Raw genomic sequence first — 17,927 nt, 5'->3', positions numbered from 1 at the left:
CATGTGGGGTCGAGGTATGCACACAAGCATAGTGAAGCTGTCCCTCAGATGGGCGAATTCGAGGGACAGTTTTGCACATGGTAAGGACACCCTGGAAAGCAACACATGAAACAAATGATGTTTCCTTAACTGTGAAGTGTAAGATATATTTCAGGAATATATGATGTGTTCTCTTCAAGGATGAATCCCGTGCTGTGTCTCAAATCGCATACTTCTCTTAGTATACTAGAAGTTAGTATGCATCGGGATAGTGTACGTACTAACTAGTACGCAAATTCTCAACAGATAGTATGTCTCAAATCAAACACTGCTGCTACACACTAACCGTAAAATGACGCGACAGGTTCTTCTTCTTCTACTTCTATTTAACGATGGTTGCAACCATCTGTTTGAACGCTATCGCCACCTGCTGGCAGCACGATTTACAAGTTTGGAAGAAGAAATAAAGGAAAAATATGATAATTGAAATATTTGCGAGATATTTAAGCTGGTATCAGCACCGAAGACGTGTCATCCTTCTACTTCTGCGGAAAATACACATTAACTACTAAATTTCGCATACTAAGAATTGAGACGCACTTACGCTATATATATCTTCTATTAAACAATTTCCCGAAGGAGACCTCCTGAGGGATCAATAAAGTTCTACCTACGTACCTACCTACGCACTAAAAATACTAACTTTGAGTACGCAAGTATGCGATTTGAGACATTTGTTTCAGAGCGGCCTTTTATCGTGCCAAGTCCAAGGCACACCTGTGCAACAATCATGCTGTCGAACCAGCATCTTGAGATGCCACACCTGTGAGGTGGGATGGATTATCTCTGCAAAGGAGAAGTTCTCACCATCACAGATCTAGATTTGTAAACAATATTTTAGAGGAATGGTTATTTTGGTGTATGTAGAAAATGTTTTAGATCTTTGAGTTCATCTCGTAAAAAAAATGGGAGCAAAAACGAAATGCTGCGTTTATATTTTTTGTTCAGTGTGCAGCTAGAATTCTGAGCCGCTCTAGTAGAAGAACTCACATTTCCCCGATCCTTAAATCTCTTCACTGGCTGCCAGTTTCTTTCAGGATCAACTAAAATTCTGGTTCTTACTTTCAGATCTATTCATGGTCAGACTCCTCCTTACATCACTGATCTGATCCAGCCTTACACTCCAGCTCGGGCTCTGAGGTCTGTGGATCAGAATCTACTGATGGTTCCTCGCACACGGTTCAGGACCAGAGGAGAGAAATCCTTCCAGGCTGTTGCTCCTAAGCTTTGGAACGATCTTCCTCTCCCTCTGTGTTTGATGATCTACTGACTCCTTCAAGAAACATCTTAAGACATTTTTATTTGTTCAGGCTTTTCCTTGATTTTCTGGAACTCCTGTTGTGTTATCAGTATTATCTTGACCTTTAAAGTATATACTTTATTGAATATTGTTTTGATTGTTTAAGCGCTTTTTGACCCTGGTCTGGAAAAGCGCTATATAAATAAAAATGACTTACTTACTACTTACTTACTTACAAATAGTCAAAATAGACCATTTGGTAAAAGAGTTTTAGGTATTTCCCTTTTTTTAAATACAGAATGCACGTATTTCGTTATTGATATTGATATTTGTTTCAAAACAGCCATTTAAACTTGGATGTCGGTATTTCCAAACGCTTAATTATCACGTAATGTGTCACTCCTGGTATTCCACACAGAACAAGGTAAATAAATGTGTGGACAGAAGAATGTCTCAAAAGTACTGCAGAGGTAAGCGGTGAATGTGTTTAGTTGCCGATTCACACAATCGAATCTCATTACACAAACAGAATTGTTTTTTTTCATTCTACAAATGTATTTTTGTTTTTGCAAATTCAAATTATATTCATTTGTCAAGACCAAAATCAAAGTTACAAATATTACACTTGCATTTGTGGATATTAAAAAACATGTGCAAATTTGTAGAACCTATAAGCTAACCTTAGATGAAACATTTTCTCAATTTAATGCATACATTGACTCAGCATTTTCTTTCTTTATATTCTATAACTATCTCGTAAATAACTTTGTTTCACCAGCTGCCATCTTGGATCATGTTTCTATTTTCAACCGATTCAAATCGTTTTATACTCTGATGCACGAGCTCCACTAGGGATAACTTTTTGACTGTATTCAATAGGATTTTGAGTCAACTATATCAATTGAAAGCATTCAGTAATAAATCAAACATTTTGGCCTGCATTACCCAAATTTCACTGGAATCTTACACTTTAAAAACTGATGGTTTCAATTACTCGATGGATTTAGGGTTTGTTTATGGATTTATTTGTTCTCATTATAATGTAATCTATTCGAGTTACTCTGAATAAACCGAACCTCACACCAAGATGGTTATAAACCCCTTTTCTGGCGTTAATGTCAGGTTCAAATTACAAGGGCTACAATACAAAGCAATAATAATGTATTTAAACTGATCGTTTTTCCAGGTCGACCATCTCTTTCCTTTTGACCATGCAGTTCTCCAGCGGAACAATGACGCCACTAGGGGGCACTCCTGCCAGCAAATGACCCAACAAAGAAGGCACAAGCAGAAGCAAGTAATTGTGAACCTGTTGTCAAAAGGTACAAACATTTCTCTTTTCTCCACTTTTAGAAATATTTAAAAAAAAAAACCTGATTGTTAAAGGAACTTAATGTGAAAATCAACCTGACTTCCTCACGTTTCAAACGTTGTAGCACATTTGTTACCCACACGGGGGCGCCACAGCAACACATTTCAAAGACACCAACTGTTATTCCAAACATATTTATTGTTTAAATCCACATGAAGCGACTGCTGAGCTCTTTTTTTTTTTCAAATGGCAATTAAAAGTGTTTGGCTCATGGTATTAACATGTCTTGTTGAAGTGCTGTCGTCCACCTACGACTCTTGAGGTTCTACTTCTTACCTGATGAAACAAACAAGGATCAGAACCATCTCAGTCGTGCTCACGAAGAAAGTGAACTTAAAAGACTCACCGGGAAGCTTCAGCCACTTGGGAACTTTCCCCGGGTCGGACCGAGCCGGTTTTGGAGGCAGAGTGTGTGCGGGCGAGTCGTGCTTCTCCTGGGTGGGAACAGGGTCGTCGTCCATCAGCTCGGGCTGAGATGGGGGCTCTTCAGGGGCCGCGGCGCCGGACGACGGAGACTCGCTCTGGATAAGGCAGCTGGCAGAAGAAGAAGAAGAAGAAAAGGTCACTTCACGTGAAAGGCGACTTTGAGGGACAACATGTGTGCCTTCACGGGGTCACCTGCTGGAAAAACAGGCAGGTTGCCGTGGGTTACGCTCAAGCACACAACGTACCTGGTAATGGATTTGTTTGCTTGCGAGAGCGAGACAGACGATCCCAGGAGTTCCCTCTTCAGGTAGCACTCTGCCCGAGACACAATAGGACTATTATCTGACCCCGTTGTTTACATTCCTCCGTAATACGCCGACTCATCTTTTCAACACGGGAGACGAAAAGAAAGGAGAAAACGATGCCAACCTGTCTTGCCGTTTGATCCGAAGTAGACCAGCGCTCCGGGAAACAGGTCCGCCTGCAGACACCCACGGAATTATGTTTTTCGGCCGTAAACTCCCGAGACTGCGTCTCGTTGCTTTAACAAAACTGCTCCAGGACTTGGAGCACCTTTGAAGTCAACCACTAAACCAGCTCCAATCAGACGTTCTCACCTCCCGATCAAACATGCAATTAACGTCAGACTGCGTCAAAACAATATTTATACGACTGCAGATCAAAACCCTGCTGTGAGAATCCACCAATCAGCCGTCGCTAAATGGAAAAGTGTAGAAATGCACCATGGGATTCCACCGTTTTATTGGAACCATAAGTAATATGGCTGCAGTAATCAGTGCCTCCCACCGAGTTATGTGGTTGTGTTGAAGTTTATATGATGTGCAAGTAAATCACTTGCTTATTACGTTTTATTTCAATATGTAGTACCATTCAAACTCATTTATTCACCTCTTCTGTCACGGAATGCTATTCTCGCTAAGCTAGCTGACAGCAGCTAAATAAAACAACGGGCCAATAGCTTATAACAATAAATAACTCAAACAAGAAGTATATTTATAAATGTGAAAAAATGAATGTAAGACAGAGGTGGGATATTCAATTCCCTCAGGGGCCACGATTGTGAGGGGCCGTCAAGCTTAAACAATAGAAGCCAAAACTAAGGAATCAACTCAGTGAGAAAAAGTTGCTGAGAGATCTCTGGACAAACTACTGTCCATCATGGATGATGACAGTCATCCTCTGAACACCGTCATCATTGAGCAGAGAAGCAGTTGGAGTGAACGAATGCTCCTCCCATGATGCAACACTAATAGACTCAGGGACTCATTCATTCCTCGTGATATTAGACCGTTTCATTCTGAGTTTGGGGGCAGGAGTGGAGTGAAAAGATGATTCTAATCTATGTTACTCTTTGTATCCTTTGTTATTTTTCTTTGATCCATGTTCTTTATTTTTAGATTGTATCATCTTGTACTTTCTTTTTATTGTATTTTGATCTTGTTCTTGTTTTATGAATCTATCGTTGCTGTGTGCTGGAAAAATGATTTGATCAATAAAGTTTATCCATCCATCAATTAAAAGCAGAAACCTATAGTCATATTACAGACTAGTAATGAATAATGTTAATAAATACTAAATAAAATCAAAAGTTTGTACGTGATCTTTGACCTTGAGGGCCACATAAATGCAGTCAAGCAGCCTTACTTGGCCCCAGGTCCTCACAAAAAAAAAGATCTACATTGTAGCGTTAAACTACAATTAAATACTAAACACGAAGTTTAAAAGTTCACAGATAAACCGCCAACATTCTTCAACACCGGCCTAAAAACTTGGTTCTGTTGTCAGAAGCTGTTAAACCTTTGAACCCTCAAACGTAATCACTTAATCTTCCGGACGGCAGCAGGTGCATGGTCCACTTTTGAAGAGAGCACCTCAAAGCGTTCCTGAGCGACTGCCCTCATGAGAACTGGGGATGAAGACGTATGGTGTGTATAATGTCTTCAGTCACGGCTGTCGCCGCCGCCAGGGAGGGATTTTCCCCTCGTGTCGCTCTGTTGTTTATCTCGGACAAACATTTTTCATTTTAAAAGGTGGAAAAGACGCTGGTATCGACGAATGACCATGTGACTAAAACAGTAAGGATGGAGGTGGAATGTTCTCTGATGAGAGACAGCGAGGGATGAGGGAGGGAACCCCTCGTATCAAAGAGAGGTTGGAGAAACATTCCTCTTCTGACAGAGACTTGAAGTGATAAAAGCATTCTGGGAGAAGAAATGATTCACTTGACAGAAGAACTAAATGTGAAGTCGCTGGTGTCGGCGGGACAATGGAGACGCTGAGGCGATTATACGTCTTGTTTTTGTGCAGTTTAGTGCTTTTAAGTTCCTAATGAAGGCGGACATGAGGCTGAGAGAGGATTTAGTGGAGAACTGAGGCTCGAGAGGCTCCGATGAAGGATCCGTAACGCTGATGCGACCGGAGAAGGGAGAAGATCAAAAGTGAGAAAAGCTTAAGTCGGAGACGAGAGAAGGTCATGCAGGATATCAACAGAGTTCATGAAGGGACGCTTGAAAAAATGAACGACTTCTGAAGCCACGACGAAAACATCCGTTGATTGACACTTTTCCAATCGTGAATAAATAGAAGTAAATAGAAAATCACATCAGACAAACAACAACATGTTCGGAGAATATCAGCAGCGTTGTTGATTTACCTAAGCTAGTAGGTATAGACAGAGCAATTGTGTGGGAACTTGTCTGCTTGAGAACTTGGCTCCTACGAGGGTTGTCACATAAAACAACTCTGTCTTCGTAACAGCCAACATATGGAAGTGTTTTTCATAAATACCGAGTTACAGGAATGAATCATGAGGAAATTATACTTTTATTTATATTTAATTATGAATAATGTAATAATATCCGAATAAAAGTAGATATTTTACGCAACACGTTGCATTTTCTTGAATTAAATCAAAAATAAATGTATGTGATTGACAGTTTGGATCTCAAAAAAATACGATTGAAACTATTCCAACCAAACTATTGACTTTTGACTCGCAACTTTCACTCCTTTAACGAGCGAAACCGTCGGAAAAGAGCGACTGGGAGAGTGAAGCAGGTGACTTCATGTATGCATCACAGGAGGGATGATGAACGAGCAAAGTTACATGGGAAGGATTTCTCACATGCTTCACATCTCTCATCTGCACTCACATGCGTGTGTGCGTTTGATGATCAAAGCCAAGCCTGTGTTACCCCCAAAGTGCCAGTCTGGGAAGAATCAAGTCCAGCTGTGGTCAAGGACAGTGGAGAAGGGGAACAAGTGTGAGAGCATGAAGGAGCCAAAGAGCAGAGGTCGAGGGTTGTTCTTTGAAGAGAGGGGCCAGCTGATACATTTCCCAAGCTGCATCTCTCCCTGTGCGTGTGTGTGTGACCATGTGTGTGCGTCTCAGTGTCAAGTGCAACATTTCTTACCTCGAAAAGTGTGAGTGAAGATTCATTCAAAACCGTCTTCGGCGGGGTGATGACTATATGGAGAAAAGAAAAACCTCCTTCAATTAAAAAGACCTTAAATGTGTTGGTTATCAAAATGCAGTTTTAATTTTACCGTTGCTTTGAATTTGATAATGTAGAATAATAACGGTCATGTGATGATAATCTTATATACGACAGTCATTTAATGTTAATTAAATACAACTAGGTGAACATTCATTAGCAACTTTCTGTCACTTTTGTGACTTTATTGTCTCATTTGTTATCATATCGTTATTATTGTAAACATAATCTTCAGTCCAGATTATTAAATAGGAGGCTTTTGTACAACAAATTTTCTATTTCCACACAAATTACTTTAAGGAAGAAACAAAAAAACAAATCCTACCTAAAGTAGGTAAAGATCTTTTTTAACCCTTGTGTTATATCAGGGTCAAGGTGACGCAACCAGCCAAGCTTTTACAGCAGCAGCCTCAAACCCTTTTTGCACCGCGGATTGGTTTAATGTTGTCTTTATATTCACGACCGACCTTCAGATAAAAAAAATATATGAAGAGTATAATTACTTTTTAAAAAACAAAACACCTTTTAGAAAGTAATCATCAATAGAAAATAATATAAATTTAAATTATATTCCTTATTTTTTTTCTTTTGGTGGAGCTCAGTAACAAATACTTCACAGACTAGTACTGGTCCTTGGACTGGGGGTTGAGGACAGTTCTACATCACTGGGTTGTCACTTACACAAGTAGAAGTTGAGCTGTGGATCCTCTAGGTGGCTCTCCACGAAATCCCTCAGATCGCCGACTGAAAGCCAAACAAAGACACAAACAGATGCACCTACATCAGTTATTGTAGACCGACAGGGAATTTCCCTCCCACTGGTTGTTGCTACGCTGGTCGTCAGGTTGGCACCAGAGCTGTGGAGATTTAATCTGAGGGTGACGGAGCCGTCTTGATCTTGACAACTTCTCTGGTGTGGCTCGAGTCATAAACGCAGCAAGCGAAGGGAGCCGCGAGTGCCTTGAACATTGCAGTCATACCTGTGGCTAGTGGGCTGAAATGAACACCTGAGCACACCCACCTGTCTCCATCGGCCTGAAGAATCCTTGGAGGACTTGTCTGTCTGGAAACTGGACCCTAATGACCACCTAGAGAGAGAGGTTTGGTATAAATTACATGTTTAGGAGCTAGAAAATCCTGTCATCAAGATTGTTTGTCTAGTTGTTGGATGTCTTTTTTCCTCAGATTAATGTGCGGCCCGACCAACATTGTAGTCATCAGCTTAAAAAAACTCCACTTACTTTTGGATATCGCTCCATCTTCTCTTTCATCTGCGATTCCCTGAGATTTTTGGTCATGAGTGGCGCCTCCTCTAGAACCTTCCTGCCGAGCGAGGAGAGAAGCAACAAGTCTGGCTGAAGCATGAAAGAAGCTTTCGGAACAAATTGATCAAAGAGAAGAAACGATGTGCGAGATGTGCCACTCACACGAGCATCTGACAGACAAATAGTTGTGGTTTGTGTAATTCTAACCTCAGTAATTGACGTGTTTAAGTAGCAGTAAGCTAAAGGTAAGACCAACTAGAAAGCCATTGAAGATTTGAAGACTTTAGTCTTCAGTCAAAGTGTGATTAACATTTGAAGAAAATATTTGTTCTAAATTACCTTTAGCCACAAAGAATGAAAGGAAGAGGAATGTTGAAAAAAAAGAAAAAAAAAAAAGAAGAGGAAGTTGCCTTAATTGTGTTCAACTCACCTCTCGCTCTTCAGCTGAGCGAAACGTTTGCGGACGTCATCCATGGTCACCTCAAAAAACTCGTCAGGCAGATCGGTCTGGCCTTTGTTGTGTTGGGTCAGAGATTCCAGGTGGTATATCAGCGGTTCTCTCTCCACAGGCTGCAGCGACAACATAAGGTACAATTTAGAAGAAAACCAAAAACGTAATAGCAACAAAGAAGACATCTTTATTTAGTCTAAAATACAGTCAGTTTATAAGATTTTAACAAATATGATGAGGAACAATGAATGTTTCGCGTTTCAATAATTCAATTGAATACATTACAATTAGTAAAAGATGAATAAATGAAAATAATTCAGACTTAAATGAACCAAATGAACCAAGTTTACCTCTAAAAAGCCAAAATCTTTTCTTATGCCTTCATCGGACTTCACGGCTTGTTGCTGCACGGATCTAGAGATCTAGAGGTTTAAACACACACAAACAGATCCATGATAATAATTAATATGGAGACTTTCCAACAGAACAAGGACAGGTTCCCTCCTCTTCTAGCCCCATGAAGACAAACATATATTTAATACTAGACTCAAACAAACCTAAAGGAAGGGCCTTTCCTAGTCATAACTAATGGTTTTAAGTTTATGCTCTTACAGTAAATCGTAAACCAGGTGAACAACCCCTTTAAAAAACAGCTTATATGGCCTTGATAACATTTTGAATCATTTAACCTCCTATTAGTGAGTGAAGACAATTGCATTATCTCACCGTAGTTTCCGTGGTGTAGCTTGGTTTGGCTTTCTTGGGTTTAGGAGATTCCCCCACAGAAGAGAAGGCTAAAGCAGGCGAAGAGATGACATGTCCTCCTGCAGCAGGACCGCCGAGGCGCTGACCGCCTCCGGTAAAGGGAATAAACGGAGCAGCAGAAGGAACAGAGCTGGACGTCGGATGCGAATTTGAGGGTCCTGCTTTTTCTAGGTCCTCGTCTTCTGCAGCTGAAGAGACTTTCGGTTGAAATGCATTTTCTTGCTTTTTCACCTCTTCCTGGGGGACGGGGACGTTATCTGTACTGGGATTCAGATCTGGAATGGCTTCCATTGGACAAATGGGAGTTGCTTTTTTAACCGATTCCACTGTCGAAGCGGTTTCATGGCACAGGGGTGAAGGACAGGACTGAGAAGTGGATGCAGGTTTTACTTCTTTGATGCAAGCTTGAATTGGCTGGGAAATATTTGCGCTTCCATCCCCGTTCTCTCCTGATGTCGTTTCTGTTTTAGTAATAAACCTGGAGGAGAAACATTGAAAGGTTTAGCTGCAATTCTTGTTAATGAGAAACTATCTAGAATTTACATTAACAGTCACCTGACTATTGCGTTTCCTCCTGTGAGGCCGAGAGATTTCAGGGTAGCCTTCTTCAGAGCTTCCTCGCCACACACCTGCACACACAACCTGATTCTTATTTGCTCAGAAAAACAAAAACATTATCCATTACCTCATCCCTCATGTAAACACACACAGGTGTGGAACCAGCCTTAGACAAACTAGGAAGAAAAAAAAGAATTAAATTAGTCATTTGTTTGAACTCTTGTATCCAAATAAATAAAACAGATTATTATATTCCAAAGCATCTTGAAGTAAGGTTGTGATTTAACAATCATTGCGACACACGCATGTGTACACCCTGTGCGTGAGGAGCTAAACTGCATTATATGAAAGCATTTATTCCTCGGAGAAAAGATCAGAAAATGATGTGATGTCATTTTATAACGATGAGAAGTTTACAGTGTCATAAGTACGTTTGAACACAAGACTGAAACTACTCAGCAACTGCTGCAAGTGTGTGTTTGTGTACATTTGTGTAGTTACGTCTACATTTCTGACAGATGAGTTGCATCATTGAACCTTACATCAAAATTATTTGTTAATCTTTAGATGCTGAGAAAGTTGTTCATCTGTACCAACCTGATCTGGGGAAAATTAGTCAGCAAGTCCCAGAGACTTTGTCCAGAAGAAAACGAGCCTTGGAGACGAGAACCGTCCTCCATCTGCAGTGCAATTCGCACCTGAGAAAAGAAGTCACACACACACACCATTATTTATTATATACCATATCCGTCTTATCTCATCAACACCTTTTGTCAACACTAACTATAAATAAATACAAATTTAACTAGTACAGCTTGCAGCTAATCGTTCTAGCTTCAGAAAAGTCACACAAATACAACCAACATTAACCAAAACTTGTCATAGTGATATATATTCAGAATGACGTATGAGATTTATTTGTAAAATGTGTATCACTCTAAACAAACCTGGCCATCAGACACGAGCTGTTTTCTTGTACTTGGCACCACTTCCAGTTTGGCATTGTTAGGAAGATTGGCGAACCTCCATTGCAGTGACAGGTCAACAACAGTTCTCTGAAACCTGACCACACAAGAGGTTTGTAAATGCAATGATCATCAATGTTATCCATGACTTAAAAGTGCGACTCACTTTAAACCGTAGTCATCTGGATTAAATCCGTGTTTTTTGCAAACATCGTCCAGCACCTGATATGAGACGTTAAACAAGAAAACACCATTTATTTACTGCGTAAGCAAAAAAAAAAGTGACCAGTCACGGCTACAAACAGTTAGCATGGCTAGCTTAGCTCAGAAGGAAATACGCCGCGCCATCGCAAAACAAAAGAACAGCAACAAACAACCCCATCGTGATACAAAAGCTTATCTTCAGACAAGTATTACCTGCAATAAAGGTGTGTTCGCCGAAACTTTAACGGTTTGTCTTCTTCCATTTGGGACCAGAACCGTCACTGATGAACCGGCGGCAGCCATAGCGTTGTGTGACGTCACAGTGTTTATTTGAATCAACTTTATTGGTAGCACAGAAATGACAGCGACAAGCTTGAAGGTTTGGTTTCATTTTTTCACATTACTTTTCATTTTGTTCTATTTTTATTTATAATAATTACTAAATTATATTTAACCCTAACGTCGATAATGTATTATATGTGGCACTGATAACAACTACAATTGTGACTCGTAATTATTATCAAATAGTTTTTTTTATATAAAAGTGAGATAATATAAACCACCTGTGAATTAATATGCAAGACTCCTTATTTCTCCATTGTTTTTCTTTAATGCATAACATCGTCTTTATTGTTGATATGTGTCTTTGTTGTCCGCGATTTCATTTCATAAATATATAAAACTAAAAAGGAACTATTTAAAAAAAGGAAACGCATATTAATTAAAACTGTGTGGATTAAATATAATAACAACAACAAACCTGTATAACACAACCCAACAGTGGCTAGTAGTAGAAAGTGAATACAGTTATGTACATTTTTCCAGTTCATTTTGGACTTTAAAAATATACTAACAATATTTCGACTATATAATAAAATAAAAAAATATATTTATTAATTCTTTAAGGACATTACATCAAACTTGGAGCATGTTCTGTGTTTTCCCATGTTAATATAAAGTTTGACTTCAAATCCAGACCTCTGTGGGTAGATTTATTTAAGAGTTTATTCTCAGAGCAGTGTTTATTCCACAGACGGTGGTAGACTGTTGTAGTTTCACTTCAAAGGTGGTCACATCAAAGACACTTCTGGTCTGGGGGGGCGTGGAGGGTCCGTCCCAGGCTTATGTGCACCCCTGGTGTCAAAATGACGCCCTTCCTTTAAAAAAAAAAGCATCATCGAGCGATTATCACGATTGGCTGGCGGGGCCCCGAGGAGCAGGAGGCGGTGGAAATAAAAGCACTTTCTTTTTTTTTTTACGACTCAACTGGATCGGAACGAACCGAGCCCACCAGAACACGCCTGGACGACACTGGATCTACACTGTTTCTCATGGCGAGCGTCGGTTCATCCTGCAGAAAAAGTCGCCTCCAGTAAGAAGCAGCGATGCGGCAGCGACGCGGCGAAGGCGCGGTACGCGTCTGTCTGCTTCTCCTCTTGCTTTGCTTGAGTCCGCTGGCGGCGGCGCGGAAGCCGCGCGGCGGGAGAGCGCAGGCTCGCCGCTCGCAGCAGGTCACTCCGCCTCACAGGCAGCGAGAGGCAGCTGAGAGTTTCCCTCTGGACTTCACGGCCGTGGAGGGAAACATGGACACTTTCATGGCGCAGGTGAAGAATCTGGCGCAGTCGCTGTACCCGTGCTCTGCGCAGAAGCTGGACCAGGACATGAAGCTGAACTTTCTGAGGAACGAGTCTGTCACCTGTAATGACGGGTCACCAGCCGGGTGAGAATAGATAACACGACTCATATCTGAGTTGAAATTAATGAAATAAGTCAATTTATTTATTTTATTTAAATCAATAGATTTTGGTGATCAAAGGAAAGATGCGACGTATTATAACAATAAATAAAACATGTGTTACATTAGGTTTGGAATTAGATGCGTATTTGTTAATCTTAGTGAGCATTATATGGGGTTTTCTCACTTTTTACTTTTTTTTTTTAAGAATGTGCATCTCTTTCTCTTTGTGTGTGTGTGTGTGTGTGTGTGCGTGTGTGTGCAGGTACTACAGCAGGGTGTCAAAGGGCAGCAAGAGATGGCTGTTGTTTTTGGAGGGTGAGGAGAAATGGATCAATGTTCGGTGCTTCAGGTGTCTTAACAGTGTTGTGTTGGTCAGGTGGGTTATACTGCTTCAACAGACCCACGTGTGACACCAGGTATGAGACCATGAGGAGACTCATGAGCTCCACCCAGTGGCCACGATCCAAAAAAGGTAAGACACCTTTGCCTTTTAACACATTTTTATTTTTCAGCTTATTGTTTTGTTTTTGTTATACATCTAAGATGTCCCTGCGTCAGAGTAGAGATTAAATCAAGTCATGAGGAATGGACAACTTTGGAGATCTGGTTTTAGGAAACACATTTTTCAAAAAGCGTTTACTTACAACGTTTTGAAGAACATCTCCCCAATCTTCAATGAAGCAGCCAGAAATCTCTTGGGCCCCCCTACAAGCTAACATGCTGTTAAAGGGGTGTGGTGGATTTTTAAGTTCTGTTATGAAAATACCTTTTAACTTGAAAAAAGTGTAATATTATTTTAATGACATGGTGTTATTAGAATTGAGTGAAATGAGCTTAATGCGATGTGCCATCTAGTGGGGAAATACGAGCACTGCTTGACAAAGGTAGAGCAAATCAGTAGAAGGACTCCAGTGATCTACATTACATGACATCTAGCAGAGCCAACAGGCCGAGTCAAGAGCCTCGCAGACACAGAAAGAAACCCAGAAAAATCTGACAATAAACGAAAAACCTACGGACAAGTGGAACAAGTGGTTTTTCGGGAAAGTCAACGTTCTTTCCATCCTTCACAGGATTCTGAATGAAGCAGATTCATAGAAATGTTTGCTCCTTCGTCGAGCTTGCATCAATCTCTCATGTCAAGCTTTGGCTCAGCATCAGGGCAATTCTTTGTGTACAACTTTCGCTGGTGGCCAATGTGCCGGAAACTTTTTGGAGGCTTTTCTCCAAAAATATTTTGACAAAAGTCTTGAGGGAGTGTTGTGCTGCGGGGCAAGTAAACAAAGCGGTGGAGAAAAAAAAACATTAACCATGCAAAAAGTGAACAATATTTATTTATTTACTTTCTTATTTAGAGGTTACAGGTTGCTAACTGAAAATAAGAAGTAATATTACATTTGTGTAGACATTTTTGCATCATTGAGTTTATGGTGAGGATCATTGTAATGTTTTGAAAGTCAACTCAAATAGATGTTTATTTTTTTTCTTCACAGGAACAGGAATTTTATCTCCTCAGCCAGAAGAAAACCCGCACTGGTGGAACGCCAACATTGTGTAAGAGAAAACTATTAAGCATCTTGACATGTTAAGACTGTTACGCGTCATTAATATATGTAAAAAATGTATTTATTTACGCTTTAATCTTTTCAGCCCAGAGAATTAGACTTTGTGAGCTGTTATCAATCAAATCTGAAGGCACTTCTACATAACATACATTCTACATAAGGTACAAAAATATGAAAAGAGTCACTGAAGTATTGACATAAAAAACAAGTGATCCACGGACACGTTTACTTCTGCAAAGCATGCTGGGATAACCAGTTTTAAAACTTTCTTTTATTACTTAACCCACTAATTTGTTCCCTTCGAGGTGATAGTAATGGTTATCAATATTTTTTTGGTAGAACAAAATAATAATAAAATGAATACAATATATAATATAAAATGAGAGGTTCTTTATTGTGAGGTGTTACATCGATCTACACAAAATTACAGATGCTAAAGTTATGAAGTTATATCTCCCATAAACTACATTTCACGGTCCTTCTCTCCGTCACCTCATCCACAAAGTCCAGCTTCAGTTTCAATCATCAGCTGTTTAATCTCCGAAGACCTTTGACCCCTCTCCTGTCGCAGGTTCATCCCGTACTGCTCCAGCGATGTGTGGAGCGGTGCGACTCAAAAGAGAAACCAGAGTAAGTTATACCCATCTGTTCATGTGGTGTCAGGGTTACCTATATAACCATGGTTCTACAAATGTGTCTGAAATACTGTTGTTTTGAGGAGGATGAGAATGTAGGGCCATCTGGGGTCGAGAGTGAATCGATCCTTCTAAGCGAGGAAGCAGAGCCTCGAGGTTCCCGGCAGCGACAGCCCGTAGAGGGCAAACCATGCATGAAGTAGTATCTTTATTTGCCCTGCATTGGTTAATGGGCGAAAACGTTGATTGACTTTAGGGACAGCAACTAGAAACTTACTTTATTGAGAGGTTGGCGACAGTGGAAGAAGATTTAAGCAAATAGTTAAGTGTGACATGTTGTTTTCAGGCGATTACACTTTCATGGGCTCCCTGATCATCAAGGAGGTGGTGAACGAGCTGCTGTCTAAAGGGCTGGACGCTGCAAAGGTGCTGCTTCTGGCAGGAAGCAGGTTAGTCCAGCATGTTTTTTTGTGTGTTTGTGTGTGTGTGTGTGTGTGTGTGTGGGGGGGGGTGTGTGTGCGTCTGTGTGTGTGACTTTCTCTTCTGATTCCATCGCATTGTGTCACCAGTGCGGGCGGAACAGGCGTCTTGCTCAACGTGGACCAGGTGGCCGAGCAGCTCGAGGCGCAAGGCCACCACGGAGTTGAGGTTCGAGGTCTGGTCGACTCCGGATGGTTCCTGGACAACAAGCGGTACAAGGGCACCGACTGCCTGGACCCCATCAGCTGTGCCCCGACGGAGGCCATCAAGAGAGGGGTCAGGTAGGAATGGTGGATGTAGGAAACGTTGCCGATTCATGCTACAGTTAAAAATAAATAAATACTTATAAGTTGCTCAACAAGTACGACTAGCTATATTGTCGAGATAAGCACTCAGAGAGCGCAGACCTCTGACAAGCATTTGTACCAATAATGTGTACTATTTCATTTTGTATTACACTGTCATCGTTTCTTTGTTATTTTATTAGCATTTGAATACAGCTGGTAGCAATGAGCTCAATGAATCAACAGGTGGTGATAGTGTTCAAGGACGTATTTTCATAACATAGTAAAAGAAAGCAAGTACCTTCTGAGAGTAACAGATCTTTGCATTTGTGACTTGTGCGATGATAGGGGTCTTTTTTTTACACAATGATTATGTACTTTTACCTGGGAAGGATTTGGCACTGAAGACACACCATAGATAAGATCCACACGAACACTTCCTTCAACAAAGATGTTGATTCGGTTCTAAACAGGTACTGGGGCGGAATGGTGCCCGGAACCTGCAGACAAGCTCACGCCGGCGAGGAGTGGAAATGCTTCTTTGGATACAAAGTCTATCCTACATTAAAAAGTAAGCGACGCCGCAGACAGAATAAATAACCTGTAGTTAGATCCCTAGAACTGGATGTTCCGTTCCCCCTCCAGGCCCGGTGTTTGTGGTGCAGTGGCTGTTCGACGAGGCTCAGCTAACCATCGACAACGTGCACTTGATGGGACGACCCATTCACGAGGGCCAGTGGAGGTACATCCAGAGTCTGGGGCAAGAGCTGAGGGCCACACTCCGGAATGTTCCGTAAGACTAAAGGAATGTTAGATGCCGACTATATGGATGTTAACTGTGTCCGTTCTCATCTGACAGAGCCTTGTTTGCTCCAGCCTGCCTCTCTCACGAGCTCATTACTAGAACGTAAGTAGCGGTTTCTATTCTACCGAGTTCGGCCAGCAGGGGCCGCCATTGCGTCTTCTGAATGATGTCACGTGATTTACGAAGAGGTGACTTTCCTCACAGTTACTGGATGGACATCCAGGTGAAAGGAACCAGCCTCGCCAGAGCGCTGCACTGCTGGGACCGAAGCCTCAACCGTGACGACGGGAGACGCAAGGCCCCGCCCACCAGTGGATGCCCGACACGTTTGATCGACAGCTGCCCGTGGCCGCACTGCAATCCGACTTGCCCGACGATTCGAGACCAGCTGACGGGACAGGACATCGGTGCGATCCAGTTCTTGAAGCACATGGGATTCGACGTGCAGCGCATCGCCCAGGAGCAGGGGATGGACCCCGGGAAGCTGCTGCGCATGCTCAACAACAGCAGCTGAACCGATGGACGTGCGAGTTCAAAGGGCATCTAATATGAAAACCCAAACTTTCTTAACTTAGATGTTTCAAATGTTAAAGTCTGGGATTCACTAAGTCCCTCATCATGACCATGTTTTGAACTTATCACTTTATAAAGTTCTCCCCCGTCTGAAATCTCAGCGAACAAGAAGTTATGAGAGCCATTATGACATAATAATGGCTTCACTCCTACTCCAGCCAGCTGTTATCACACCCGCTTTGTTTATACAATGAGTCCCTTGGAGGTGGAGACTTCCTGGATTGATGACATGACGAACCCTGGTGTTTGACCAATCACAGGAGAGTGGGTGTGGTTATGTTAAACACGATGTTATCTCCACATAAATAGTGTTTTCAGTGGGTGCGCCTTAAGATTATTTTGTAATGTAAATATTTAAATGAAAAGAGTTTTGTACAAACAAACACAAACTGATGATACAATCGACGATTAGTTGCCCTTTAAATATCTAGTAAATAGCTGGCATTAACCAGTAGTGGGCGCCGTTGCAGCAGTTAACACTTATATATGGATAAACCAATGAACTGTGGGAAATGAAATATCTACTGAATAATGTGTTGTATTCAATGATATATTTATTTTTTCTATTGCGGATATTTATGTAAATAAAAAAGAGGAACCTCCTGAAGTCAATTATGCAAACAACAGTATGTGGCACTTTTGACCCGTAAACTGAAACTTAACTTCTTTCACGCGTCATGAAATAATAATAATTATTAAAGTTTTAAAATAATGATTTAATTAAATATAATAACCATGTTTTAAGATTAAAAAAAACCTGAATATTTGTCATCTTATGATTAAATAAAAGGTTGGAGAGAAAATCATTTAGGATCATTCAATTCTTGTAGAAAAACCCTTTAGATCTTGTTTGTTAAATCATTAAAATAAACTTAATAGAGACAATTAATGTAATTATTGAAAGGGCAACAAAAACAGTCAGTGTGTTCTGAGGGTAACAGTCGAATCTATGAATCTGTATTGGTGTATGTAGGGCAGCCTTCATTTTAAAATAATTAAATCTATAACGCAAGTTTAAAAGAATGTTCCTATCTCCGAGCTAGAACC

The 17,927-nt window shown here is 40.9% G+C and overlaps 2 protein-coding genes across 2 annotated transcripts; one reads left to right on the top strand and one right to left on the bottom strand.

The window, feature by feature from the left end:
• Positions 1-2,769: 2,769 nt before the first annotated feature.
• Positions 2,770-11,137, bottom strand: aspscr1 (ASPSCR1 tether for SLC2A4, UBX domain containing). Its single transcript, XM_087805408.1, has 17 exons — positions 11,014-11,137; positions 10,763-10,818; positions 10,579-10,693; positions 10,229-10,329; positions 9,759-9,807; positions 9,629-9,702; positions 9,035-9,551; positions 8,659-8,730; positions 8,288-8,427; positions 7,834-7,915; positions 7,614-7,680; positions 7,274-7,336; positions 6,512-6,564; positions 3,507-3,558; positions 3,323-3,392; positions 2,998-3,185; positions 2,770-2,927 (listed from the first exon to the last, which is right to left on the bottom strand). Exons 1-17 carry the CDS (start codon positions 11,101-11,103, stop codon positions 2,917-2,919), a joined length of 1,800 nt encoding a protein of 599 aa, XP_087661534.1. The 5' UTR covers positions 11,104-11,137; the 3' UTR covers positions 2,770-2,916.
• Positions 11,138-12,112: 975 nt separating this feature from the next.
• On the top strand, positions 12,113-17,485 carry notum1b (notum, palmitoleoyl-protein carboxylesterase b). Its single transcript, XM_087783482.1, has 11 exons — positions 12,113-12,520; positions 12,801-12,853; positions 12,915-13,010; positions 14,032-14,092; positions 14,675-14,733; positions 15,085-15,187; positions 15,308-15,499; positions 15,976-16,073; positions 16,148-16,295; positions 16,362-16,409; positions 16,512-17,485. Exons 1-11 carry the CDS (start codon positions 12,186-12,188, stop codon positions 16,819-16,821), a joined length of 1,503 nt encoding a protein of 500 aa, XP_087639608.1. The 5' UTR covers positions 12,113-12,185; the 3' UTR covers positions 16,822-17,485.
• Positions 17,486-17,927: the final 442 nt, after the last annotated feature.

This window comes from Callionymus lyra, chromosome 1 (genome assembly GCF_982586985.1).
Source record: "Callionymus lyra chromosome 1, fCalLyr1.hap1.1, whole genome shotgun sequence".
In the NCBI taxonomy this organism is placed as follows: domain Eukaryota; kingdom Metazoa; phylum Chordata; class Actinopteri; order Syngnathiformes; family Callionymidae; genus Callionymus; species Callionymus lyra.
Note: the sequence above shows the minus strand (reverse complement) of the source record. Positions and strands in the feature narration are given on the sequence as shown.

What these genes read in the sequence shown, in the direction of transcription:
- notum1b (XM_087783482.1), top strand. Translation starts at nt 12,186, where the DNA reads ATGCGGCAGCGACGCGGCGAAGGCGCGGTACGCGTCTGTCTGCTTCTC. An exon ending in AATGACGGGTCACCAGCCGG is followed by an intron (nt 12,521 to 12,800) that starts GTGAGAATAGAT and finishes GTGTGTGTGCAG; the next exon opens with GTACTACAGCAGGGTGTCAA. An exon ending in CACGAGCTCATTACTAGAAC is followed by an intron (nt 16,410 to 16,511) that starts GTAAGTAGCGGT and finishes CTTTCCTCACAG; the next exon opens with TTACTGGATGGACATCCAGG.
- aspscr1 (XM_087805408.1), bottom strand. Translation starts at nt 11,103, where the DNA reads ATGGCTGCCGCCGGTTCATCAGTGACGGTTCTGGTCCCAAATGGAAGA. An exon ending in CGAACACACCTTTATTGCAG is followed by an intron (nt 10,819 to 11,013) that starts GTAATACTTGTC and finishes GTCTCATATCAG; the next exon opens with GTGCTGGACGATGTTTGCAA. An exon ending in CCAGATGACTACGGTTTAAA is followed by an intron (nt 10,694 to 10,762) that starts GTGAGTCGCACT and finishes TTGTGTGGTCAG; the next exon opens with GTTTCAGAGAACTGTTGTTG.